This window comes from Anomaloglossus baeobatrachus, chromosome 3 (assembly GCF_048569485.1).
Source record: "Anomaloglossus baeobatrachus isolate aAnoBae1 chromosome 3, aAnoBae1.hap1, whole genome shotgun sequence".
Classification (NCBI taxonomy): Eukaryota; Metazoa; Chordata; class Amphibia; order Anura; family Aromobatidae; genus Anomaloglossus; species Anomaloglossus baeobatrachus.
The window spans coordinates 301180469-301206633 of NC_134355.1; the positions used below are offsets into that span (position 1 = coordinate 301180469).

Consider the following 26165-nt stretch of genomic DNA (forward strand, 5'->3'; position numbering starts at 1 on the left):
GCATAAATAATAGATTGGGGGAGGAAAAACAGAAAGGGGGCAGGAATTATCATCAAACCCCACCCAAGCTATTAACTGCTGCAGCTGCTGTCAATCGAAAAACTGTTCATTTTACAAGCTTTACTTGCTTGTGTTTCAAAAACTATACATCCGAACTGACAACTAAAGGTATGTATAGAATCAGAATGATAGTGCCAGTATAGCACTGGCTTTAGGTTATATAGGAACATCCTGGTGACTGGTTCCCTTTAAAGCTCCATGATGGATATATCAGTCATGTAACTTGTCAGGGACTTTGGAAAAGCTCAAAAGCAGTGCCTGCTCCACACAGGGCGGATGTTTGCCATATTTTATAGCTGGCATCTGTCTCTAACAGCAGAAATCTGATCGCTGCTGTTAACCTCCTAAATGCCACTGTCAAATGATGACTGCAGTATTTAAGCACTAAAATCTGGCCTGGATGTTAGTTTGGGAGCCTCCCTGGGGTCGCTGATGGGGTGCGGTGATTGATTCTTTGATGTCCAGCCTGTAACCATAGAAGACAGTGATTTTTACTATATACAACAATAATGTGGTGTATTGCTGTACATGGTACAAATTATCAGACTCTCAGTTTTACAAAGTAAAATAAATAAATCAATAAATGTCTAAAACATCACCCCCCACCCCTTCTTCCCCCCAGGTAACAATGATGAAAAAAAATTAAAAAAAAAGCAAATGTGGTATTGCTGTGTCCAAACGCTCTAAACATAAAAGTAGTTAAGCGCCAGAATTGAGCGTTTTTGGTTACCACAAGTCTATAGAAAAATGCAATAAAATGTAAAGCATGGTATCTACCATAAAAATAGTTGAACTTTTGAATGACGCCACCCATGTGGTAAGATGGATGGCGTCATTCAAAAGTTCAACTAGTCCCAAAAAGCCATCATATGTCTGTGTCAGCTGAAAAGTAATGTTACAGATCTTAGAAGAAGGGGGAGGATAAAATGAAAGTGCAAAAATGAAAAACTGCTTGGTCCTAAAGGGGTTAAGCAGCAATTATTTGTTTTAAAATGAAGTACAACATTCAACGGACAGATCAGTTTATTTAGGTAAAAGAAGTCACTGCCGTGGCATAGCCTCCTTCTGTAAGTAGTGCATTAGCGGGTTTACATAGAAGATCCACAATTTACTCTTGAACAGTGAAATTCATTGGTCCCTTGAAATAAAACTGCTGTGGAAAGCACACTAAAAGGACAGGCACTTTAGTTCCCAGCTCTCGTGTTCTTGCACATTCCATAGCCATCGTACGGACAGTATATATTTTGAGCATTGTGTGTATATATACATACGTTCTCCTGCTCTAAAACAAGGCACACTGCTCCCTATGTAGTGATGCTTACCAAGAAAAATGCATGGGGCATTATACGCTATAGGAGGGCAGTCTTGTAAATGCTTGTGGAAGTTGTTACCTTTTTGGACACCATAGAGCAGGCCTACATACACATTAGGAAATGTTATATTGGAGCTTGGAGTCTAACTGATCAAACAGCAAAAAAACAACTTGGATTATAAAACAATTGTTATTTGTTCCTAAAACTAACAGGTTATTGTGCAGAAAACAAAATGTAAAATACCAGTGTCTGAAAATTGCAAAAAAACAAGAGGAGAAACAGTACCAAAATGATACTTCAATAAATAGTTCATCATTTTGATGAATATATACAGGTATGTGGTAGCCCACCACTTCAATTGTCCAGCAGAGGCATATCATTGTCCAGGGCCGAAGGGGCGAGTTCACATAAATAAAACAGGGTAGCTTCGCTGGCCTCCGCCTCAGTCAGGGGCTCTAGGCGCACCAGTTTACTCTGTGTCGGCTGGGAGTCCAGACTGGATTCCAAAAGATTGTCCATTTCATGAGTCTTGCTTGTCTGCGTCTCCGAAATGAAGGTGCCAGGGTCGCTGTCCAGGAAAGCCATCAATGGATACGTGGTGTACTGTACGAGTTGCTGATCTGAAAACATAGAAATGCAACAGATAAGGAAAACCAGAAAGGGAGAATCAAGAGCTGGATCACATAGAAATGACTGGTAGGAGCCTTTTAACACTAGAGGTCCCAGGAATTTTGACCTCTATGGATTCCAAAAAGGTAGAAATGTTAAATGACCCCTTTCTGGGACTTCTAGTGTTAAAGACTAATTCACCAGGACTGTCACTGCCCATTTTGATGCAATCTAATGAACTGGTCTTGCGATGGACAAACAGACAGAGGAGCGGTCAGCCGGCCCCTGCAGAATTACAGGATCCAGAGTGAAATGCTGTAAATGGTCATCACACCGAAAAACTTACCAAATTTCCGGCTATCCTCTGAAGAATAAGGGGACTCAGGAAAAGCGTCACCATTTCTAAAAGGCTCCTTCCCTTTGGTCTCCAGCTGTAAAACAAGGAGAAATAACCTTCACTACACCATCATAGTAAAGAATGACCCATATTATACAGAAACAGAGGAAACATCCGTACAGGTTATGAGGACCGCATTTTATCCTTTGCTTATCTTTTCTCATCATTTTCCCTGCCCCGCTCCAGCTGATTGACAGGTTTCTCTTGTTTGGTCTCTCCGTATGTACAATCAATTGGAGGAAAGGATAAGGCTGCTTTCACACCTCCGGTTTTAGCAGAGCCGGCCAATGCGGCTCTAAAACCTATGCAACGGATGCGGCGACAAAACCGCATCCTTTGCATAAGTTTTTGACATGCGGCCCGTCCGTTTTTTGCCGCTTGCGGCACGCTACTGAGCATGCGCAGTGGAAAAAAACGCATGCGGCGGCCGGATGCGGTGTTTGCCGCAGGATGCGGCGTCCATAGGCATGCATTGCAGATCCGGGCAATGCAACGGTTTTTTTGCCGGACAAAAAAACGTGCCAGGCAGCATTCCATCCGGACGCCACATTGGCTAAATCTGCCGCAAGCGGCAAAAACCGGACCGAACGCAAGCCCATGCGCCACAATTCAGCACTAATGAAAGTCTATGCAAAAAAAACGCAACCGGCGGCAAAAAAAACCCCAAAAAACGGTTGCGGTTTTTCTGCAAAGCGCCGTATTGTGCTGCACAGGAAAAACCGGAGGTGTGAAAGCAGCTTAAGTCTCTCAATATAGTCCACTCTCCAAACTGTTAGAGCCAAACATACCCAAGTACAATACAGCAGCTCCGTGCTCCGATGTAATTGTGAGAAAAAAAAGAGAATTTTGTTTACTTACCGTAAATTCTTTTTCTTATAGTTCCGTATTGGGAGACCCAGACCATGGGTGTTTAGCTTCTACCTCCGGAGGACACACAAAGTACTACACTTAAAAGTGTAGCTCCTCCCCCTGAGCTTATACACCCCCTGGTGAGCAGACCCAGCCAGTTTAGTGCAAAAGCTGAAGGAGAATAGCCACCCACAAGTAAAAACAGAGCAAGAACCGGAACAACCGGAGACTCTGTCTACGACAACAGCCGGTGATAACACGCGGAACAAGAAACGGTCAACAGGCAACAGGGAGGGTGCTGGGTCTCCCAATACGGAACTATAAGAAAAAGAATTTACGGTAAGTAAACAAAATTCTCTTTTTCTTTATCGTTCCTATGGGAGACCCAGACATTGGGACGTCTCAAAAGCAGTCCATGGGTGGGAATAAACAGAAAAACTGAGAAGTAGGTGGAGCCTAACTTCACAAGTGGGCGACAGCCGCCTGAAGGATGCGTCTGCCCAAGCTCGCATCTGCCGAAGCATGAACATGCACTTGGTAGTGCTTTGAAAAGGTATGCAGGCTAGTCCAAATGGCAGCCTGACAGACTTGCTGAGCCGTAGCCTGGTGCCTGAAAGCCCAAGAGGCACCGACAGCTCTGGTCTAGTGTGCCTTGATCCCCGGCGGGGGAGGCACCTGAGAACACTGGTAGGCATCCGAAATGGTCGACCTAATCCAACGGGCTAAGGTCGGCTTAGAAGCAGAGAGGCCCTTACGCCGACCTGTGGTTAGCACAAAAAGAGAGGTGCACCGCCTAAGAGCAGCGGTGCGAGACACATAGATCCGGAGCGCCCGCACCAGATCCAGAGTATGCAACGCTTTTTCAAAGCGATGAACAGGAGCCGGACAAAAGGAAGGTAGGGTAATGTCCTGGTTAAGGTGGAAAGGACAAACCACCTTAGGGAGAAAGTCCGGAGTCGGACGGAGAACCACCTTGTTTTGATGAAAAACCAAAAAAGGTGACTCCGAAGAGAGCGCAGCCAAAACAGAGACTCTCCTGAGGGAAGTTATGGCCACTAGAAAGACCACCTTCTGTGAAAGACGAGACAAAGAAACCTCCCTAAGAGGCTCAAAGGGGGGTTTCTGCAAAACCGTGAGAACCAAATTGAGGTCCCAGCGATCCAAGGGCCGCCTGTAAGGCGGAATGATGTGAGACGCACCGTGCATGAAGGTGCGGACCTGAGCCAGCCGGGCGATACGCCGCTGGAACAGCACTGACAGAGCCGAGACTTGTCCCTTGAGAGAGTTGAGGTACAGTCCCAGCTGCAGACCGGACTGTAGAAAGGACAGAAGGGTCGGCAAGGAAAAAGGCCAAGGAGAATGGCCGGAAGAGCGACACCAGGACAGGAAAATCTTCCAAGTCCTGTGATAGATCTTGGCAGAGGAAGACTTACGGGCCCGAGTCATAGTGGAGATGACTTCAGGGGGGATACCAGAAGCCGTCAAGATCCAGGACTCAAGAGCCACGCCGTCAATCTGAGAGCCGCAGAATTCTGGCTGAAAAACGGACCTTGTGAGAGAAGGTCTGGACGGTCCGGAAGATGCCACGGCACCTCTACGGACAGATGGAGCAGGTCTGGGTACCAAGCTCGCCTGGGCCAGTCCGGAGCAATGAGGATGACTCGACGGCCCTTCATTCTGATCTTGCGCAGAACTCTGGGCAAGAGAGCTAGAGGGGGAAACACGTAGGACAGACGAAACTGGGACCAGTCTTGAACCAGAGCGTCCGCTGCAAAGGCCTGAGGATCGTGGGAGCGAGCCACGTAAACCGGAACCTTGTTGTTGTGACGGGATGCCATTAGGTCCACTTCCGGAGTGCCCCACTTGCGGCAGATTGACTGAAACACTGCCGGATGCAGGGACCACTCACCACTGTCCACGGTTTGACGGCTGAGATAATCTGCTTCCCAGTTTTCCACGCCTGGGATGTGGACTGCGGATATGGTGGACTTGGAGTCCTCCGTCCATTGAAGGATGCGCTGAACCTCCAACATTGCCAGGCGGCTGCGTGTCCCGCCTTGGTGATTGATGTAGGCAACCGCTGTCGCGTTGTCTGACTGGACTCGAATGTGCTTGCCCGCCAACAGGTGGTGAAAGGCTAGGAGAGCTAGAAGCACAGCTCTGGTTTCCAGCACATTTATCGAGAGGGCTGACTCGGACGGAGTCCAAGTGCCCTGCGCTCGGTGGTGGAGACATACCGCTCCCCAGCCGGATAGACTGGCATCCGTGGTGAGGATCACCCAGGACGGGGCCAGGAAGGAGCTCCCCTGAGACAGAGAGAGGGGCCGAAGCCACCACTGAAGAGAGCTCCTGGTCTGTGGCGACAGAGCCACTAACCTGTGCAAGGAGGAAGGCCGCTTGTCCCAACAGCGGAGAATGTCCAGCTGCAGAGGACGCAGATGGAACTGGGCAAAGGGAACAGCCCCCATTGACGCCACCATCTGACCCAGCACCTGCATCAGGTGCCTGATGGAATAACGGCGGGGCCTCAGCAGAGAGCGCACCGCCAGTTGGAGGGACTGCTGTTTAACCAAGGGCAGCTTCACAAGTGCCGGCAGAGTCTCGAACTGCATCCCTAGGTACGTGAGCCTCTGGGTCGGAGTCAGAGTGGATTTGGGCAGATTGACAAGCCACCCGAATTGGGCTAGAGTGAGCGAGACACTCCGCTGACAGTCTGCGCTGGATGAAGCCTTGACTAGTAGGTCGTCCAGGTAAGGAATCACTGCCAACCCCTGGAGGTGCAGAACCGCAACCGCTGCTGCCATGACCTTGGTGAATACCCGAGGGGCCGTGGCTAACCCGAAGGGGAGAGCAACGAATTGGAAATGTTCCTCTCCGATTGCAAAACGTAGCCAACGCTGGTGTGAAACTGCAATTGGCACATGCAGATAGGCATCTCTGATGTCGATGGATGCCAGGAAATTCCCTTGGGTCATTGAGGCAATGACTGACCGCAGAGACTCTATGCGAAAATGCCGCACCTGAACATGCTTGTTGAGAAGCTCGAGATCCAGGATGGGCCGGAAGGAACTGTCCTTTTTGGGGACTAGGAAGAGATTCGAGTAGAAACCTCTGAACCGTTCCCGGGCGGGAACCGGTACAATTACTCCGTTGGCCTGCAAGGATGCCACGGCCTGAGAGAAGGCGGCGGCCTTGGAGCAGGGGGGAGTTGACAGAAAAAATCTGTTTGGCGGGCTGGAAGAGAATTCTATCCTGTAGCCATGGGAGATGATATCCCGCACCCACTGATCGGAGACGTGTTGAAACCACACGTCGCCAAAGTGGGAGAGCCTGCCACCGACTAAGGACGTTGCTGGCGCGGACAGATAGTCAAGAGGAGGCTGCCTGAGTGGCAGCAGCTCCTGCGGTCTTCTGTGGACGCGCTTTTGTGCGCCAGCTGGATTTGTGGTCCTTGGCTGAGTTAGTGGACGAGGCCGAGGGCTTAGAGGACGACCAGTTGGAGGAACGAAAGGAACGAAACCTCGACTGATTCCTACCCTGGACAGGTTTCCTGGTTTTGGTTTGTGGCATGGAAGTACTCTTCCCGCCAGTAGCCTCCTTAATAATTTCATCCAGCTGTTCACCGAACAGCCTGGACCCAGCAAAAGGGAGTCCAGCAAGGAACTTCTTCGAGGAAGCATCTGCCTTCCACTCTCGAAGCCACAGGATCCTGCGGATAGCGAGGGAATTGGCCGAAGCCACCGCAGTGCGGTGAGAAGCCTCCAGCATGGCAGACATGGCATAGGATGAAAAAGCTGAAGCTTGGGAAGTTAAAGCAACCATTTCGGGCATAGATTCCCTGGCGAGGGAATGCATCTCCTCTAGAGAAGCAGAGATGGCTTTGAGAGCCCACACTGCTGCAAAAGTTGGGGAGAACGAGGCCCCTGCCACCTCATATACAGATTTGGCCAGAAGGTCGACCTGGCGGTCAGTGGAATCCTTAAGAGAGGTGCCATCAGCCACTGATACAACGGTCCGGTCTGATAGCCTAGACACCGGAGGGTCTACCTTTGGTGAATGAGCCCACTCCTTGACCACCTCAGGTGGAAATGGAAACCGGTCATCAGAACCACGCTTTGGGAAGCGTTTGTCAGGACAGGCCCTAGGCTTGGACACAGCGGCCTGAAAACTGGAGTGGTTAAAGAACACACTCTTTGTCCTCTTAGGCGAGGTAAACTGGTGCTTTTCTGCCAGAGAGGGTTGCTCCTCTGATACTGGCGGATTGAGATCCAGTACAGAATTAATGGACGCAATCAAATCACTAACATCTGAGTCACTTTCGGACAGATCAATGGGGCACATGGAGTTAGCCTCCGAGCCCCCTGTAAAGGCATCCTCCTCGTCCCGCGAGTCAGCGTCTGAAGAAGGGAATTTTGTTTACTTACCGTAAATTCCTTTTCTTCTAGCTCCAATTGGGAGACCCAGACAATTGGGTGTATAGCTACTGCCTCCGGAGGCCGCACAAAGTACTACACTTAAAAGTGTAAGGCCCCTCCCCTTCTGGCTATACACCCCCCCGTGGGAGCACGGGTCCCTCAGTTTTAGTGCAAAAGCAAGAAGGAGGAAAGCCAATAACTGTTTCAAAAACAAATTCAATCCGATAAACAATATCGGAGAACGTAACTTATCAACATGAACAACATGTGCACCCGAAAAACAAATACCCTAAGAAAAAACAGGGCGGGTGCTGGGTCTCCCAATTGGAGCTAGAAGAAAAGGAATTTACGGTAAGTAAACAAAATTCCCTTCTTCTTTTTCGCTCCTAATTGGGAGACCCAGACAATTGGGACGTCCAAAAGCAGTCCCTGGGTGGGTAAAAGAATACCTCGTGATCGGGCTGTCAGGCAGCCCTTTCTTACAGGTGGGCCACCGCCGCCTGCAGGACTTGTCTACCTAGGCTGGCATCCGCCGAAGCGTAGGTATGCACCTGATAATGCTTGGTAAAAGTGTGCAGACTCGACCAGGTAGCCGCCTGGCACACCTGCTGAGCCGTAGCCTGATGCCGTAATGCCCAGGACGCACCCACGGCTCTGGTAGAATGGGCCTTCAGTCCAGAAGGAGTCGGAAGCCCAGCAGAACGGTAGGCGTGAAGAATTGGTTCCTTGATCCACCGCGCAAGGGTGGATTTGGAAGCTTGCGACCCTTTATGCTGACCAGCGACCAGGATAAAGAGTGCATCCGAACGGCGCAGAGGCGCCGTGCGGGAAATGTAGATCCTGAGTGCTCTCACCAGGTCCAACAGATGCAAACCCTTTTCAAATTGGAGAACTGGATGCGGACACAAAGATGGTAAAGTGATATCCTGATTGAGATGAAAGGAAGATACCACCTTGGGAAGAAACTCTGGAATTGGACGCAGTACTACCTTGTCTTGGTGAAACACCAGGAAGGGAGATTTGCAAGATAACGCCGCCAGCTCTGACACTCTCCGAAGAGACGTGACCGCCACCAGAAAAGCCACTTTCTGTGAAAGCCGAGAAAAAGAAATCTCCTTCATAGGCTCGAAAGGTGGCTTCTGGAGAGCAATTAGAACCTTGTTCAGATCCCAGGGTTCCAATGGCCGCTTGTAAGGGGGAACGATATGACAAACCCCTTGCAGGAACGTGCGTACCTTAGGAAGTCGCGCCAGGCGCTTCTGAAAGAATACGGATAGCGCAGAGACTTGTCCTTTAAGGGAGCTAAGCGACAAACCTTTTTCCAACCCAGACTGCAGGAAGGAAAGAAAAATAGGCAATGCAAATGGCCAGGGAGAAACTCCCTGAGCAGAGCACCAAGATAAGAATATCTTCCACGTTCTGTGGTAGATCTTGGCGGAGGATGGTTTCCTAGCCTGTCTCATGGTGGCAACAACATCATGAGATAAACCTGAGGTCCCTAGGATCCAGGACTCAATGGCCACACAGTCAGGTTCAGGGCCGCAGAATTCAGATGGAAAAACGGCCCTTGAGACAGCAAGTCTGGACGGCCTGGTAGCGCCCACGGTTGTCCTACCGTGAGATGCCACAGATCCGGGTACCACGACCTCCTTGGCCAGTCTGGAGCGACGAGAATGGCGCAACGGCAGTCGGACCTGATTTTGCGGAGCACTCTGGGCAACAATGCCAGAGGTGGGAACACATAAGGTAGTCGGAACTGCGACCAATCCTGAACTAAGGCGTCTGCCGCCAGAGCTCGGTGATCGTGAGACCGTGCCATGAAAACCGGGACCTTGTTGTTGTGCCGTGACGCCATCAGGTCGACGTCCGGCATCCCCCCGCGGCGACAGATCTCCTGAAACACGTCCGGGTGAAGGGACCATTCCCCTGCGTCCATGCCCTGGCGACTGAGAAAGTCTGCTTCCCAGTTTTCCACGCTTGGGATGTGAACTGCGGATATGGTGGATGCTGTGTTTTCCACCCACGTCAGAATCCGCCGGACTTCTTGAAAGGCTTGCCACTGTTGGAAGGCTCGCAGAGCAAGATAGACTGCTCTGATTTCCAGAACATTGATCTGAAGGGTGGACTCTCTGAGTCCACGTACCCTGAGCCCTGTGGTGAAGAAACACTGCTCCCCACCCTGATAGGCTCGCATCTGTCGTGACCACCGCCCAGGATGGGGGTAGGAACGACTTTCCTTTTGACAATGAGGTGGGAAGAAGCCACCATCGGAGAGAGTCCTTGGCTGCCTGAGAGAGGGAGACATCCCTGTCGAGGAACGTCGACTTCCCGTCCCATTGGCGGAGAATGTCCCATTGTAGAGGGCGCAGATGAAACTGCGCGAAAGGGACTGCTTCCATTGCTGCCACCATCTTCCCTAGGAAATGCATGAGGCGCCTCAAGGAGTGGGACTGGTTCTGCAGGAGAGATTGCACCCCTGTCTGCAGAGAGCACTGCTTGTCCAGTGGAAGCTTCACTATCGCTGAGAGAGTATGAAACTCCATGCCAAGATATGTTAGTGATTGGGTCGGGGTTAGATTTGACTTTGAAAAGTTGATAATCCACCCGAAACTCTGGAGAGTCTTCAGTGCCACGTCCAGACTGTGTTGGCATGCCTCTTGAGAGGGTGCCTTTATAAGTAGATCGTCCAAATACGGGATCACGGAGTGACCCTGTGAGTGCAGGACAGCTACTACTGCTGCCATGACCTTGGTGAAGACCCGAGGGGCTGTTGCCAGCCCGAAAGGTAACGCTACGAACTGCAGGTGTTCGCTTTCTATAACGAAGCGTAGAAAACGCTGATGCTCTGGCGCAATCGGCACGTGAAAATAAGCATCTTTGATGTCTATTGATGCTAAGAAATCTCCTTGAGACATTGAGGCTATGACGGAGCGTAGAGATTCCATCCGGAACCTCCTGGTTTTTACGTGCTTGTTGAGCAACTTTAGATCCAGGACGGGCCGAAAGGACCCGTCCTTCTTTGGCACCACAAACAGATTGGAGTAAAACCGTGACCTTGTTCCTGAAGAGGAACGGAAGTCACCACTCCTTCCGCCTTTAGAGCGGCCACCGCCTGCAGCAGAGCATCGGCTCGGTCGGGCGGTGGGGAAGTTCTGAAGAAACGAGTTGGAGGACGAGAGCTGAACTCTATCCTGTACCCGTGAGACAGAATGTCCCTCACCCAACGGTCTTTGACCTGTGACAGCCAAATGTCGCCAAAGCGGGAGAGCCTGCCACCGACCGAGGATGCGGAGAGAGGAGGCTGAAAGTCATGAGGAAGCCGTCTTGGTAACGGTTCTTCCTGCTGTCTTTTTTGGGCGTGACTGAGTCCGCCAAGAATCTGAGCCTCTCTGATCCTTTTGAGTCCTTTTGGACGAGGAGAATTGGGACCTGGCTGAGCCTCGAAAGGACCGAAAACCAGACTGACCACTCCTTTGTTGGGGCTTGTTTTGTCTGTGTTGAGGTAAGGATGAGTCCTTACCCTTGGAGTGTTTAATGATTTCATCCAAACGCTCCCCAAACAATCGGTCACGAGAAAAAGGCAAACTGGTTAAGCACTTCTTGGAAGCAGAATCTGCCTTCCATTCTCTCAACCACAGGGCTCTGCGCAAAACCACGGAGTTGGCTGACGCCACCGCCGTACGGCTCGTAGAGTCCAGGACAGCATTAATCGCGTAAGACGCGAATGCAGACATTTGAGAGGTCAATGGTGCCACCTGCGGGGCAGATGTACGTGTGACCGAGTCGACTTGTATAAGCCCAGCTGAAATGGCTTGGAGTGCCCATACGGCTGCAAAAGCTGGCGCCAACGACGCTCCAATAGCTTCATAGATGGATTTCAGCCAGAGCTCCATCTGCCTGTCAGTGGCATCTTTAAGTGCCGCTCCATCTTCTACTGCAACTAAAGATCTAGCTGCAAGCCTGGAGATTGGAGGGTCCACCTTGGGACACTGGGTCCAACCCTTGACCACGTCAGGGGGAAAAGGATAGCGTGCATCTTTAAGCCGTTTAGAAAACCGCTTCTCAGGATAAGCGTGGTGTTTCTGGATTGCATCTCTAAAGTCAGAGTGGTCCAGAAAAGTGCTTAATTTACGCTTGGGATATCTGAAATGGAATTTCTCCTGCTGTGAAGCTGCCTCCTCCGCAGGAGGAGCTGGCGGGGAAATATCTAACATCCTATTGATGGACGCTATAAGATCATTCACTATGGCGTCACCATCCGGTGTATCCAGATTGAGAGCGGTCCCAGGATCAGAATCTTGATCAGTTACATCCGCCTCATCACCCATAGATTCGTCCCGCTGGGATCCTGACCAGTGAGACGAAGTTGAGGGCCCCTCATAACGAGCCCGCTTAGGTTGTCTGGGACTGTTGTCTGAGTCAGAATCGTCACCCTGGGGTGCATGTGACACCCCCGGAGCTTGGAAGTGTTCCAGCTGAGGGGGACCAGGGAGCAATGATGCCACAGTGTCCATGGTCTGAGTTACTGGTCTAGACTGCAATGTTTCAAGAATCTTTGACATGGTCATAGACAATCTGTCAGCAAAAGCTGCAAACTCCGTCCCTGTCACCTGGACAGCATTCACAGGTGGTACACTCTGGGTCACGTCCAGCAGAGGCCCCGGCTGTGCAAGTTGCACAGGGGCCGAGCACTGCACACAATGGGGGTCAGTGGAACCTGCCGGTAGAGCAGCCCCACATGCGGTACAGGCAGCATATAATGTCTGTGCCTTGGCACCCTTGCGTTTTGCGGACGACATGCTGTTGCCTCCTTGTAATCTAGGAGGGTATATAGCCGAGAATCACCAGCGACCGTACAGTACAAAGTATTTGCAAACACAAAATACTCAGTATACAAACGGCACAAGTGGGGGTGAGCCCTTGAGGGCTGCTTACCGCCCGCTGAACAGCGGGTATGAGGCCGTAGAATCCCGTGTCTGGGTCTCCCCGTCTCCCCTCTGCAGCTCAGCGTGCAGGCAGGAATGGCTGCCGGCGTTCTGTGAAGAGGGGCGGACCGTGGGCGTGCCACAAACAAAGTGCGGGAAACTGCGTCCTACTGTGCCTGGTGTGAGGGCTGGAGTATGTAAAAAAAGACTCCAGCCCTCAGCGCTGATGCTCTGTACAGCGTCCCGCCCTCCTCCTGACTGGCAGGTGCGGAGGCGGGAACGAACGAACTAGGCCGCAAAAGCCGGGGACTGTAGTAATAAGCGCGGCCGTGATATATGCACGGTCAGCGCGGAAGTCCCCGGCGCACCACAAGTCCCAGCCGCCGGCGCGACCGTTCTCCCTGAGTCTACCCACTCAGCTAAGCTGAAGTGAGGAAATGGCACAAGCGCAGCAGCGCTGTTGTCCCCGGCGCACTAACACACCCAGCAATGCTGCGGTGTGCGCGCGTATGCACGGGGACACAGAGTACCTTGACGGAGCAGGGCCATGTCCCTGACGATACTCAGCTCCATATCCAGCGGCTTCTCCAGGGGCTGCGGATGGAGCACGGTCTCCGTGCCTGGAGACCGGTAAAATCCCACTTCGCCCAGAGCCCTAATGGGGATGGGGAAGGAATCAGCATGTGGGCTCCAGCCTCCGTACCCGCAATGGGTACCTCAACCTTAACAAGCATCACCGACAGGAAGTGGGGTGAGAAGGGAGCATGCTGGGGGCCCTGTATGGGCCCTCTTTTCTTCCATCCGACATAGTCAGCAGCTGCTGCTGACTAAATAGTGGAGCTATGCGTGCGTGTCTGACCTCCTTCGCACAAAGCAAAAACTGAGGGACCCGTGCTCCCACGGGGGGGTGTATAGCCAGAAGGGGAGGGGCCTTACACTTTTAAGTGTAGTACTTTGTGCGGCCTCCGGAGGCAGTAGCTATACACCCAATTGTCTGGGTCTCCCAATTAGGAGCGAAAAAGAAACAGAGCCGCAGGACGAGGAAGGAGAGGGAGCCCTGCGTCTCCTTTTAGGAGGACGGGGTCTGGGACCAGATGATGAATCCTCTGTGAGCTCCGCTGAGAGAGCCCTAGCAGCAGAGGCACCCTGTGAAGGGGGCTGATGCATGTTCAACAAAGTCCTGGACAGCTGTCCCATGGAGTCGGCAAAAGACTGGGAGATAGACCTAGAAAAGGATTCTACCCAAGCCGGGGGTTCAGCCACAGGGACCGGAGCAGCCTGAGAGACCACTGGGGGGGGGGGGAGATTCCAGGCTGAGGCATCGTCAGGTTAGAGCAGGCATCACAATGTGGATAGGTGCTCGGTTCAGGCAGTAGGCGCTTACATGCAGTGCATACTGAATACAGCTTTGGAGCCTTGCTCCTCGTGTGAGACATGCTGCTGAAGTGGGGGCTCTGCCAGAATGACCCCCAGAGAGTATATACAGAAGGTCCACAACCGGAGGTTGTGGCTTACCGGACCGCTGGAGCGGTTTGTGTGCCCTCCAGATCCCAAAGCCCGGACCCCCAAGCACCTCAGCAGGGATGCTGCAGCCAGTGCTGATCGCAGGGAAGAACGCTGAGAAAATGGCGCCGGAGCGAAGAGAGGGGGCGGGACTCACTCTGAGAGCGGGATCTGGAGGGCCATAGAAACCTACAGGGGAGGAGACATGAACTCAGTGAGTAGTGTCTCTCCCCTGTGTAGAACGGCCGCTGGGCGGAGCCGCACTGTCCCTCTGCATGAATGACATGCGAGGGCAGTGAAACCGAAAGTAGGCCTCCGGCGAAGCCGGGGCCTAAATTTGAGCGGTGCGGCCGGCACGCAGGCACCATCGGCGCGGTTCTCAGGCGACAGCCAGAGAACCCGCCGGAAATGTCACAAAAATCACTCAGCACACTCTCCCACAACAATAAAGTACAAGGGACCCCCATATATAAACGTCTCAGGTACTTAGCTTGCTGAGACGCAGGGTTCCAAGTCCCTGGGGGCGAGTGCTCCGGTCCAGCAGGATCCTGAAGGGCTGCGGATGGAGACCGGTCTCCTGCCAAGCATGGAGAACCGTGCTGGCTCCCACTTCAAGCCAGAGCCCAGGAGGGATGGTGAAGGAGCACGGCATGTAAGGCTCCAGCCTTGGAATCAACCTTAACAGCACCGCCGACACAGTGGGGTGAGAAGGGACATGCCGGGGGTCCAGGCTTGGACCCGCTTTTCTTCAAACTCTTTCCAAAAATGAAAAATCAGATGAGAATGCATGTGTGGATGTATGCCTCCTGAACACAAAGCGATAAACTGGCTAGATCTGGTTCTCCAGGGGGTGTATAAGCTCAGAGGGAGGAGCTACACTTTTGAGTGTAGTACTTTGTGTGTCCTCCGGAGGCAGAAGCTATACACCCAATGTCTGGGTCTCCCATAGGAAGGATAAAGAAAAGGTGACTCCGAAGAGAGCGCGGCAAAATCAGAGACTCTCCTGATGGAAGTTATGGCCACCAGAAAAACCACTTTCTGTGAAAGACGATGCAAAGAGACCTCCCTAAGAGGCTCAAAGGGGGGTTTCTGCAAAACCGTGAGAACTAAATTAAGGTCCCAGGGATCCAAGGGCCGCCGGTAAGGCGGAATGATGTGAAACGCGCCTTGCATGAAGGTGCAGACCTGAGCCAGCCGAGCGAGACGCCGCTGGAACAGAACTGACAGAGCTGAGACTTGTCCCTTGAGAGAGCTGAGGGACAGTCCTAGCTGCAGACCTGACTGTAGAAAAGACAGAAGGGTCGGCAAGGAGAATGGCCAAGGAGGATGGTCAGTAGAGCGACACCAGGACAGGAAAATTTTCCAAGTCCTGTGATAGATCTTAGCGGAGGAAGACTTACGGGCCCGAGTCATAGTGGAGATGACTTCATGAGGGATACCAGAAGCCGTCAAGATCCAGGACTCAAGAGCCACGCCGTCAATTTGAGAGCCGCAGAATTCAGGCGGAAAAACGGACCTTGTGAGAGTAGGTCTGGACGGTCCGGGAGATGCCACGGCATCTCTACGGACAGATGGAGCAGGTCTGGATACCAAGCTCGCCTGGGCCAGTCCGGTGCAATGAGGATGACTCGACAGCCCTCCATTCTGATCTTGCGCAGAACTCTGGGCAAGAGAGCTAGAGGGGGAAACACGTAGGACAGACGAAACTGGGACCAGTCTTGAACCAGTGCGTCCGCGGCGAATGCCTGAGGGTCGTGGGAGCGAGCCACGTAAACGGGAACCTTGTTGTTGTGACGGGATGCCATTAGGTCCACGTCCGGAGTGCCCCATTTGCGGCAGATTGACTGAAACACTGCCGGGTGCAGGGACCACTCGCCACCGTCCACGGTTTGACGGCTGAGATAATCTGCCTCCCAGTTTTCCATGCCTGGGATGTGGACTGCGGATATGGTGGACTTTGAGTCCTCTGCCCATTGAAGAATGCGTTGTACTAACAACATCGCTGCGTGTCCCGCCTTGGTGATTGATGTAGGCAACCGCTGTCGCGTTGTCTGACTGGACTCGAATGTGCCTGCCCGCCAACAGGTGGTGAAAAGCTAGGAGAGCTAGAAGCACGGCTCTGGTTTCCAGCACATTGATTGAAAGGGCTGACTCGGACGGAGTCCAAGTGCCCTGCGCTCTGTGGTGGAGATATACCGCTCCCCAGCCGGATAGACTGGCATCCGTGGTGAGAATCACCCAGGACGGGGCCAGGAAGGAGCGCCCCTGGGACAGGGAGAGGGGCCGAAGCCACCACTGAAGATAGCTCCTGGTCTGTGGCGACAGAGCCACTAACCTGTGTAAGGAGGAAGGCCGCTTGTCCCAACAGCGGAGAATGTCCAGCTGCAGGGGGCGCAGATGGAACTGGGCAAAGGGAACAGCCTCCATGGACGCCACCATTTGACCCAGCACCTGCATCAGACGCCTGAGGGTATAACAGCGGGGCCTCAGCAGAGAGCGCACCGCTAGCTGGAGGGACTGCTGTTTGACTAATGGCAACTTCACAAGTGCCGTCAAGGTCTCGAACTGCATCCCTAGGTAAGTGAGACTCTGGGTCGGAGTCAGAGTGGATTTGGGCAGATTGACAAGCCACCCGAATTGAGCTAGAGTGGAGAGAGTGAGCGAGACACTCCGCTGACAGTCTGCGCTGGATGAAGCCTTGACTAGAAGGTCGTCCAGGTAAGGAATCACTGCCAACCCCTGGAGGTGCAGAACTGCAATCACTGCTGCCATGACCTTGGTGAATACCCGAGGGGCCGTGGCCAACCCGAAGGGGAGAGCCACGAATTGGAAGTGATCTTCTCCTACTGCAAAACGTAGCCAACGCTGGTGTGACACTGCAATTGGCACATGCAGATAGGCATCTCTGATGTCGATGGATGCCAGGAAATCCCTTTGGGACATAGAGGCAGTGACTGATCGCAGAGACTCCATGCGAAAGCGCCGCACCTGAACATGCTTGTTGAGAAGCTTCAGATCCAGGATGGGCCGGAAGGTACCGTCCTTTTTGGGACCTAGGAAGAGATTGGAGTAGAAACCTCTGAACCGTTCCCGGGCGGGAACCGGTAAAATTACTCCATTGGCCTGTAAGGCTGCCATGGCCTGTGAGAAGGCGGCGGCCTTGGAGCAGGGGGGAGTTGAGAGAAAAAATCTGTTTGGTGGACTGGAAGAGAATTCTATCCTGTAGCCGTGAGAGATGATAACTCTCACCCACTGATCGGAGACTTGTTGAAACCAAGCGTCGCCAAAGTGGGAGAGCCTGCCACCGACTAAGGACGTTGCTGGAGTGGGCAGATAGTCACGAGAAGGCTGCCTTAGTGGCAGCAGCTCCTGCGGTCTTCTGTGGACGCGCTTTTGTGCGCCAGTTGGATTTCTGGTCCTTGGCTGAGTTAGCGGACGAGGCCGAGGGCTTAGAGGACGACCAGTTGGAGGAACGAAAGGAACGAAACCTCGACTGATTCCTACCCTGGACAGGTTTCCTGGCTTTAGTTTGAGGCATGGAAGTACTCTTCCCGCCAGTAGCTTCCTTAATAATTTCATCCAGCTGTTCTCCGAACAGCCGGGACCCAGCAAAAGGGAGCCCAGCAAGGTACTTCTTTGAAGAAGCATCTGCCTTCCACTCTCGAAGCCACAAGATTCTGCGGATAGCGAGGGAATTAGCCGAAGCCACCGCAGTGCGGTGAGAAGCCTCCAGCATGGCAGACATGCCATAGGATGAAAAGGCCGAAGCTTGGGAAGTTAAGGCATCCATTTCGGGCATAGATTCCCTGGTGAGGGAATGCATCTCCTCTAGAGAAGCAGAGATGGCCTTGAGAGCCCACACTGCTGCAAAAGTCGGAGAAAACGCGGCCCCCGCCGCTTCATAAACGGATTTGGCCAGAAGGTCAATCTGGCGGTCAGTGGAATCCTTAAGGGAAGTGCCATCAGCCACCGACAACGGTCCGGGCTGCGAGCCTAGACACCGGAGGGTCTACCTTTGGGGACTGAGCCCACTCCTTGACCACCTCAGGTGGAAAGGGAAAACGGTCATCAGAACCACGCTTTGGGAAGCGCTTGTCAGGACAGGCCCTGGGCTTGGTCACAGCGGCCTGAAAACTGGAGTGGTTAAAGAACACACTCTTTGCTCTCTTAGGCAAGGTAAACTGGTGCTTTTCTGCCAGAGAGGGTTGCTCCTCTGATACTGGCGGATTGAGATCCAGTACAGAATTAATAGAAGCAATCAAGTCACTAAGATCTGAGTCACTTTCGGACAGATCAATGGGGCACATGGAGTTAGCCTCCGAGCCCCCTGTAAAGGCATCCTCCTCATCCAGCAAGTCAGCTCTGGAATCAGAGCCACGGGAGGAGGAGGGAGAGGGAACCCTGCGTCTCTTCTTAGGAGGACGGGGTCTGGGCCCTGATGATGAATCCTCTGTGAGCTCCGGTCCTGAGGGACCCCTAGCAGCAGAGGCACCCTGTGAAGGGGGCTGATGCATATTCATCAAAGTCCTAGACAGAAGTCCCCATGGACTCAGCAAAAGACTGGGAGATAGACCTAGAAAAGGACTCTACCCAGGCCGGGGGCTCAGCCACAGGAGCAGGAGCAGCCTGAGAGACCACTGGGGGAGAGACTCCAGGCTGTGGCACCGCCAAGGTAGAGCAGGCATCACAATGTGGATAGGTGCTCGGTTCAGGCAGCAGGAGCTTACATGCAGCGCATACAGAGTAAAGCTTTGGGGCCTTGCTCCTCGTGTGAGACATGCTGCTGGAGTGGGGGCTCTGACAGAGAATGAACCCCAGAGAGTATATACAGAGGTCCACATCCGGAGACCGGTTGTGGCTTACCAGACCGCTGGAGCGGTGTTGTGTGCCCTCCAGATCCCGAAGCCCGGACCCCCAAGCACAGCACCTCAGCAGAGATGATGCAGACCAGCGCTGCAATGACTGATCGCAGAGAGAACGCTGAGAAAATGGCCGCCAGAGCGAAGAGAGGGGGCGGGACTTGCTTGAGGAGCGGGATCTGAAGGGCCATAGAGACCTACAGAACGGCCGCCGGGAGGAGCCGAGCCTGTCCCTCTGCATGAGTGACATGCGAGGGCAGTGAAACAGAAACTAGGCCTCCGGCGAAGCCGGGGCCTAAATTTGAGCGGCGCGGCCGACGCGCAGGCACCATCGGCGCGGTTCTCAGGCGACAGCTAGAGAACCCGCCGGAAATGTCAGTAAACACAATAAGCATACTCTCCCCCAACAATAAAGTACAGGGACCCCGAAATCTGAACGTCTCAGGTACTTAGCTGCTGAGACGCAGGGCCAAGTCCCTGGGGATGAGTGCTCCGGTCCAGCAGGGTCCTGAAGGGCTGCGGATGGAGACCGGTGTCCTGCCAAGCATGGAGACCGGGCTGGCTCCCACTTCAAGCCAGAGCCCAGGAGGGATGGTGAAGGAGCACGGCATGTAAAGGCTCCAGCCTAGGAATCAACCTTACAACACCGCCGACACAGTGGGGTGAGAAGGGACATGCCGGGGGTCCAGACGTGGACCCCACTCTTCAATCTCGTTCCAAAAGGAAAAAATCATATGAGAATGCATGTGTGGATGTATGCCTCCTGAACACAAAGCGATAAACTGGCTGGGTCTGCTCACCAGGGGGTGTATAAGCTCAGGGGGAGGAGCTACACTTTTAAGTGTAGTACTTTGTGTGTCCTCCGGAGGTAGAAGCTAAACACCCATGGTCTGGGTCTCCCAAAGAAACGATAAAGAAAAAATAAATAAAAAAAAAAAAAATGCAATTCCGCCACTATTTTTTGGGGTTTTGCCTTTACGGTCTTCATTGTAAAGGTTAGTTAGCGGTCAGCATCATTCTCCAGGTCAGTAGGATTACAGCAATAACAAACTTGCATATTTATTGCATATTTTATATAGGTCATATTGAATCATTTCTCAGGAAAAAAAAAAAAAAAAAAGTTAAAATGATATGTTTGACTGATTTGGATTTGTATCTCTTTACATAAGACTTGTGTGAGAATCTGATGCACTTTTAGGTCAAATTTATGAAAGATCTGGAAAATATTGAGCGTTCTCAAACTTTCAAGTTGTAATGAAGGGAATTTTGTTACTTACCGTAAATTCCTTTTCTTCTAGCTCTTATTGGGAGACCCAGACGATTGGGGTATAGCTACTGCCTCCGGAGGCCACACAAAGCACTACACTAAAAAGTGCAAGGCCCCTCCCCTTCTGGCTATACCCCCCCGTGGTATCACGGGTTCTCCAGTTTTAGTGCCAAAGCAAGAAGGAGGAAAGCCAATAACTGGTTTAAACAAATTAACTCCGAGCAACATCGGAGAACTGAAAAACCGTTCAACATGAACAACATGTGTACCCGCAAACAACAAAAACATCCCGAAGGACAACAGGGCGGGTGCTGGGTCTCCCAATAAGAGCTAGAAGAAAAGGAATTTACGGTAAGTAACAAAATTCCCTTCTTCTTCAGCGCTCTATTGGGAGACCCAGACGATTGGGACGTCCAAAAGCTGTCCCTGGGTGGGTAAAGAAATACCTCATGTTAGGGCTGCAAAACAGCCCTCCCCTACGGGGGTGTCACTGCCGCCTGCAGGACTCTTCTACCTAAGCTGGCATCCGCCGAAGCATAGGTATGCACCTGATAATGCTTGGTGAAAGTGTGCAGACTGGACCAGGTAGCTGCCTGGTACACTTGTTGAGCCGAAGCCTGGTGTCGTAATGCCCAGGACGCACCCACGGCTCTGGTTGAGTGGGCTTTTAGCCCTGAAGGAACCGGAAGCCCCGCAGAACGGTAGGCCTCTAGAATTGGTTCTTTGATCCATCGAGCCAGGGTGGCTTTAGAAGCCTGCAACCCCTTGCGCGGACCAGCGACAAGGACAAAAAGTGCATCGGAACGGCGCATGGGCGCCGTGCGGGAAATGTAGAGTCTGAGTGCTCTCACCAGATCTAACAAACGTAAGTCCTTTTCATACCGGTGAACCGGATGAGGACAAAAGGAAGGCAAGGATATATCCTGATTAAGATGAAATGAGGATACGACCTTAGGGAGAAACTCCGGAATGGGGCGCAGCACTACCTTGTCCTGGTGGAACACCAGGAAGGGAGCCTTGGATGACAGAGCTGCCAGCTCAGACACTCGCCGAAGCGATGTGATCGCAACGAGAAACGCCACCTTCTGTGACAGGCGAGAAAGGAAACTTCCTTCAGAGGCTCGAAAGGCGGCTTCTGGAGAGCAACTAATACCCTGTTGAGATCCCATGGATCTAACGGCCGCTTGTACGGGGGTACGATATGACAGACCCCCTGTAGGAACGTGCGCACCTTAGAAAGACGTGCTAGACGCTTCTGAAAAAAAAACACGGATAGTGCCGAGACTTCCCCCTTAAGGAAGCCGAGCGACAAGCCCTTTTCTAACCCCGATTGCAGGAAGGAAAGAAAAGTAGGCAATGCAAATGGCCAGGGAGACACTCCCTGAGCCGAGCACCAGGTTAAGAAAATCTTCCACGTTCTGTGGTAGATCTTAGCAGAGGTGGACTTCCTAGCCTGTTTCATGGTGGCAACGACCCCTTGGGATAATCCTGAAGACGCTAGGATCCAGGACTCAATGGCCACACAGTCAGGTTCAGGGCCGCAGAATTCCGATGGAAAAACGGCCCTTGGGACAGTAAGTCTGGCCAGCCTGGTAGTGACCACGGTCGGCCGACCGTGAGATGCCACAGATCCGGGTACCACGATCTCCTCGGCCAGTCTGGGGCGACGAGTATGACGCGGCTGCAATCGGATCTGATTTTTTGCGCAGTACTCTGGGCAAGAGTGCCAGAGGTGTAAACACATATGTGAGCCGGAACTGCGACCAATCTTGCACTAAGGCGTCTGCCGCCAGAGCTCTGTGATCGCGCGATCGTGCCATAAATGCCGGGACCTTGTTGTTGTGCCGAGACGCCATTAGGTCGACGTCCGGCACCCCCCAGCGGCGACAGATTTCCTGAAACACGTCCGGGTGAAGGGACCATTCCCCTGCGTCCATACCCTGGCGACTGAGGAAGTCTGCTTCCCAGTTTTCTACGCCCGGGATGTGAACTGCGGATATGGTGGATGCTGTGTCCTCCACCCACATGAGGATTCGCCGGACTTCCTGGAAGGCTTGCCGACTGCGCGTCCCTCCTTGGTGGTTGATGTATGCCACCGCTGTGGAGTTGTCCGACTGGATTCGGATCTGCTCTCTTTCTAGCCACTGCTGGAAAGCTAGTAGGGTAAGATACCCTGCCCCGATTTCCAGAACATTGATCTGAAAGGTGGACTCCTGCTGAGTCCACGTCCCCTGAGCCCTGTGGCGGAGACAAACTGCTCCCCACCCTGACAGACTCGTATCTGTCGTGACCACTGCCCAGGATGGGGGTAGGAAGGATCTTCACTGTGACAATGAGGTGGGAATAAGCCACCATTGCAGAGAGTCCTTGGCCGTCTGGGAAAGGGAGACTTTCCTGTCCAGGGAGGTTGACTGCCCGTCCCATTGGCGGAGAATGTCCCCTTGCAGTTGGCGCAGATGAAACTGCGCAAAGGGAACTGCCTCCATGGCTGCCACCATCTTCCCTAGGAAGTGCATGAGGCGCCTTAAGGGGTGCGACTGGCCTTGAAGGAGAGACTGCACCTCTGTTTGCAGTGAACGCTGCTTGTTCAGCGGAAGCTTCACTATCGCTGATAGAGTGTGAACTCCATGCCGAGATACGTTAGTGATTGAGTCGGTGACCGATTTGACCTTGCCAAATTGATGATCCACCCGAAAGTCTGGAGAGTCTCCAGCGCAACATTCAGGCTGCGTTGTCATGCCTCGAGGGAGGGTGCTTTGACGAGTAGATCGTCCAAGTAAGGGATCACCGGGTGTCCCTGAGAGTGCAAGACTGCTACCACTGCTGCCATGACCTTGGTGAACACCCGTGGGGCTGTCGCCAGACCGAATGGCAGAGCTACGAACTGAAGATGGTCGTCTCCTATCACAAAACGTAGAAAACGTTGGTGCTCCGTAGCAATTGGCACGTGGAGATAGGCATCTTTGATGTCTGTTGAGGCAAGGAAGTCTCCTCGAGACATTGAGGTAATGACGGATCGGAGGGATTCCATCCGGAACCGCCTGGCGTTCGCATGCTTATTGAGCAGTTTTAGGTCCAGAACAGGACGGAATGAGCCGTCCTTTTTTGGAGCCACAAAGAGATTGGAGTACAAACCCTCGCCCTCGTTCCTGAGGGGGGACAGGGATCACCACTCCTTCTGCTCTTAGAGCGTCCACCGCCTGCAGCAGGGCATCTGCTCGGTGGGGAGGTGGGGCCGTTCTGAAGAATGGAGTCGGAGGACGAGAACAGAACACTGTCCTGTGCACGTGAGCACAATGTCCGTCACCCACCGGTCTGTGACCTGTGGCAGCTAAATGTCGCCAAAGGCGGGGGAGTCTGCCATCAACCGCGGATGCGGAGAGAGAGAGAGAGCTGAGAGTCATGAGGAGACCGCCTTGGTAGCGGTTCCTCCGGCTGCCTTCCTTGGGCGTGATTGAGCCCGGCCGGAATCTGAGCCCGTCTGAGGTTTTGTAGCCCTTTTGCACGAGGACAATTGGGACCTGCCCGAGCTTGGGAAGGACCGAAACCTCGACTGTACTTTTAGGACAGCATTAATAGGGCAAGTCGCAGTGCAGACATTGCAGAGTTACGGACGCCTCTGCGGTACAGATGTACATGTGCTCAAGGCCAGCTGCGCAAGAACAGCTGAAAAGGTTAGGTTGCCTATACGGCTGTGAATGCCGGAGCAACCGACACGCCGATAGCCTCCTAGACAGATTTCAACCAGAGTCCATCTGTCTGTGAATGGCATCTTTAAGTGAAGCCCCATCTCCAGTGCAACTATGGCTCTAGACGCAAGCCTGGAGATTGGAGAATCCACCTTTGGACCCTGGGTCCAGCGCTTGACCACGTCAGGGGAAAAGGGATAACGTGTATCTTAAAAACGTTTGGAGAAGACGCTTATCTGGTAAGCGTGGTGTTTCTGGACTGCTTCTCTGAAGTCAGCGTGGCCAGAAAAATACTCAATATCCGTTTGAGATACTGAAAAGGGACTTCTCCTGCTGTGAAGCTGACTCCTCCACTGGGGGAGCTGAGGGAGAAAGATCCAACCTTCCATTGATGGACGCTATAGGATCATTCCGTATGGCGTTACCATCCGGTGTATCCGGATTGATAGCGATGTCAGGATCAAAGTCCTGGAGAGCTGCCTTATCATACAGAGAGTCCTCCTGGGACCCCCCCGTTCCAAATGAGGTTGGTCAGGAAGATTGCCCATGGCCTGTCTGGACTGCAAGTCTCTATCTTATGACAATATATCTGTCGAAACTGCAACTCCGTCCCTGTCCTTGGACAGGGATGACAGGTGGTTTCTTTGGCCACGACTAGTAGAGACCCCGGCAGACGAAGTGCTAGAGACCCCGGCAGACGAAGTGCTACAGGGGAGCATGCACACAATGGGACGGTGTCATGAACAGCATCCCATGTAGTAAAAACAGCACTGAAAATCTGTGTTGCTTTTTTGCCGCTGCCGACTAGCCATCTAGAAGTATATAGCCAAGATTGGTGACCGTACAGTGCAATGTATAGCATACAAGCATAAAGTACAAATGAACACTGCAGCACAAGCAATACAAGCAGCATAGAAGCCTGTGCCCTGGCACCTCTGCTCTTCTGCTGCTGTAGACTAGTCATCTAGGGGAATATAGCCCAGAAGAGTGACCATACAGTGCAATGTATAGCATACAAGCACAAGTACAAATGCACACTGCAGCCCATGCAATACAAGCAGCATAGAAAAAAAAAACCTGTGCCCCAGCACCCTTGGTTTTCTGCTGCTGTAGTCTAGCCATTCCAGGAGAATATAGCTAAGACTAGCGACTGTACAGTGCAGTGTATAGCATACAAGCATAAACCCAAATGAACACTTCAGTACGTGCAATACAAGCAGCCTAGAAAGCCTGTGCCTTAGCACACCTGCTTTCCTGCTGCTGATGTGTCGCTCTCCAAGCGGGCATATAGCGACCTATGCAGTTAAAATACACATGTACACACTGCAGTATATATTGGGGTCAGCACTATGTGTGCCGCTTACCGCCCGCCTTAAGCGGGTGTATGGTCGCCACCGTCCTGCCTGGTTGCCGAAAGTCCGAGCTCGGACTGCAGTAATGGCTGCCGGCGTCTTCCCCAGCTCGTGTGAGGAGGGGCGGGCCGTGGGCGTGCCCCAAGTCAGAGCGGGAATCCGGCGTCCGACAGTGTGCAGTGAGAGGGCTGGAGCATGTAAATAAGGCTCCAGCCCTCGGCGCTGCTGATTGCTCAGCGTCTGTCCCCTTCCCTGAGTGACAGGGAGGGGGCGGGAACGAAGCGGCACTAGGCCGCAGAAGCCGGGGACTGGATTTATAAGCGCCGCCGCCGTAAAAACGCGGTCGGCGCCCAGTCCCCGGCGAACTACAAGTCCCAGCCGCGCCGCCGCTCCCGGAGCGTCCGGCGCGGTAGTTCCCAATACACAAAGTCACTCAGCAAAGCTGCAGTGACTGTAACCCTTTACTGTCCCCGGCGCACTAGCACACCCAGCAAGTCTGGAGTGTGCTGTGCCTGTGTGTACGGGGACACAGAGTACCTGTAATGGTGCAGGGCCATGTCCCTGAACGGTACTCCAGCTCCGTATCCAGCAGGTTCAAATGGGTCTGTGGATGGAGCCCGGCGTCAGAGCTTTGAGGCCGGCAGGATCCCACTTCCTCAGAGCCCCCCAGGGGGATGTGGAAGGAAAGCAGCATGTGGGCTCCAGCCTCCGTACCAGCAATAGGTACCTCAACCTTACAACACCATCAACGGGTGAGAAGGGAGCATGCTGGGGGCCCTATATGGGCCCTCTTTTCTTCCATCCGAAATAGTCAGCAGCTACTGCTGACTAAAATCTGTGGAGCTATGCATGGATGTCTGACCTCCTTCGCACAAAGCTTGAAAACTGGAGAACCCGTGATACCACGGGGGGGTATAGCCAGAAGGG

General features: G+C 52.9%; 1 protein-coding gene across 2 annotated transcripts in view; it reads right to left on the bottom strand.

The window, feature by feature from the left end:
* Positions 1 to 1065: 1065 nt before the first annotated feature.
* The window catches only part of HSF2 (heat shock transcription factor 2), an 84114-nt gene continuing 59014 nt past the window's right edge, over positions 1066 to 26165 (bottom strand). For both annotated transcript variants that reach the window (XM_075338292.1, XM_075338291.1), the window contains exons 11-12: positions 2329 to 2413; positions 1066 to 1993 (exon numbers count right to left, since the gene is read on the bottom strand). In XM_075338292.1, coding sequence (XP_075194407.1) covers positions 1728 to 1993; positions 2329 to 2413 — 351 coding nt within the window. In that variant the 3' untranslated portion in view covers positions 1066 to 1727. The remainder of the gene's footprint in view (positions 1994 to 2328; positions 2414 to 26165) is intronic.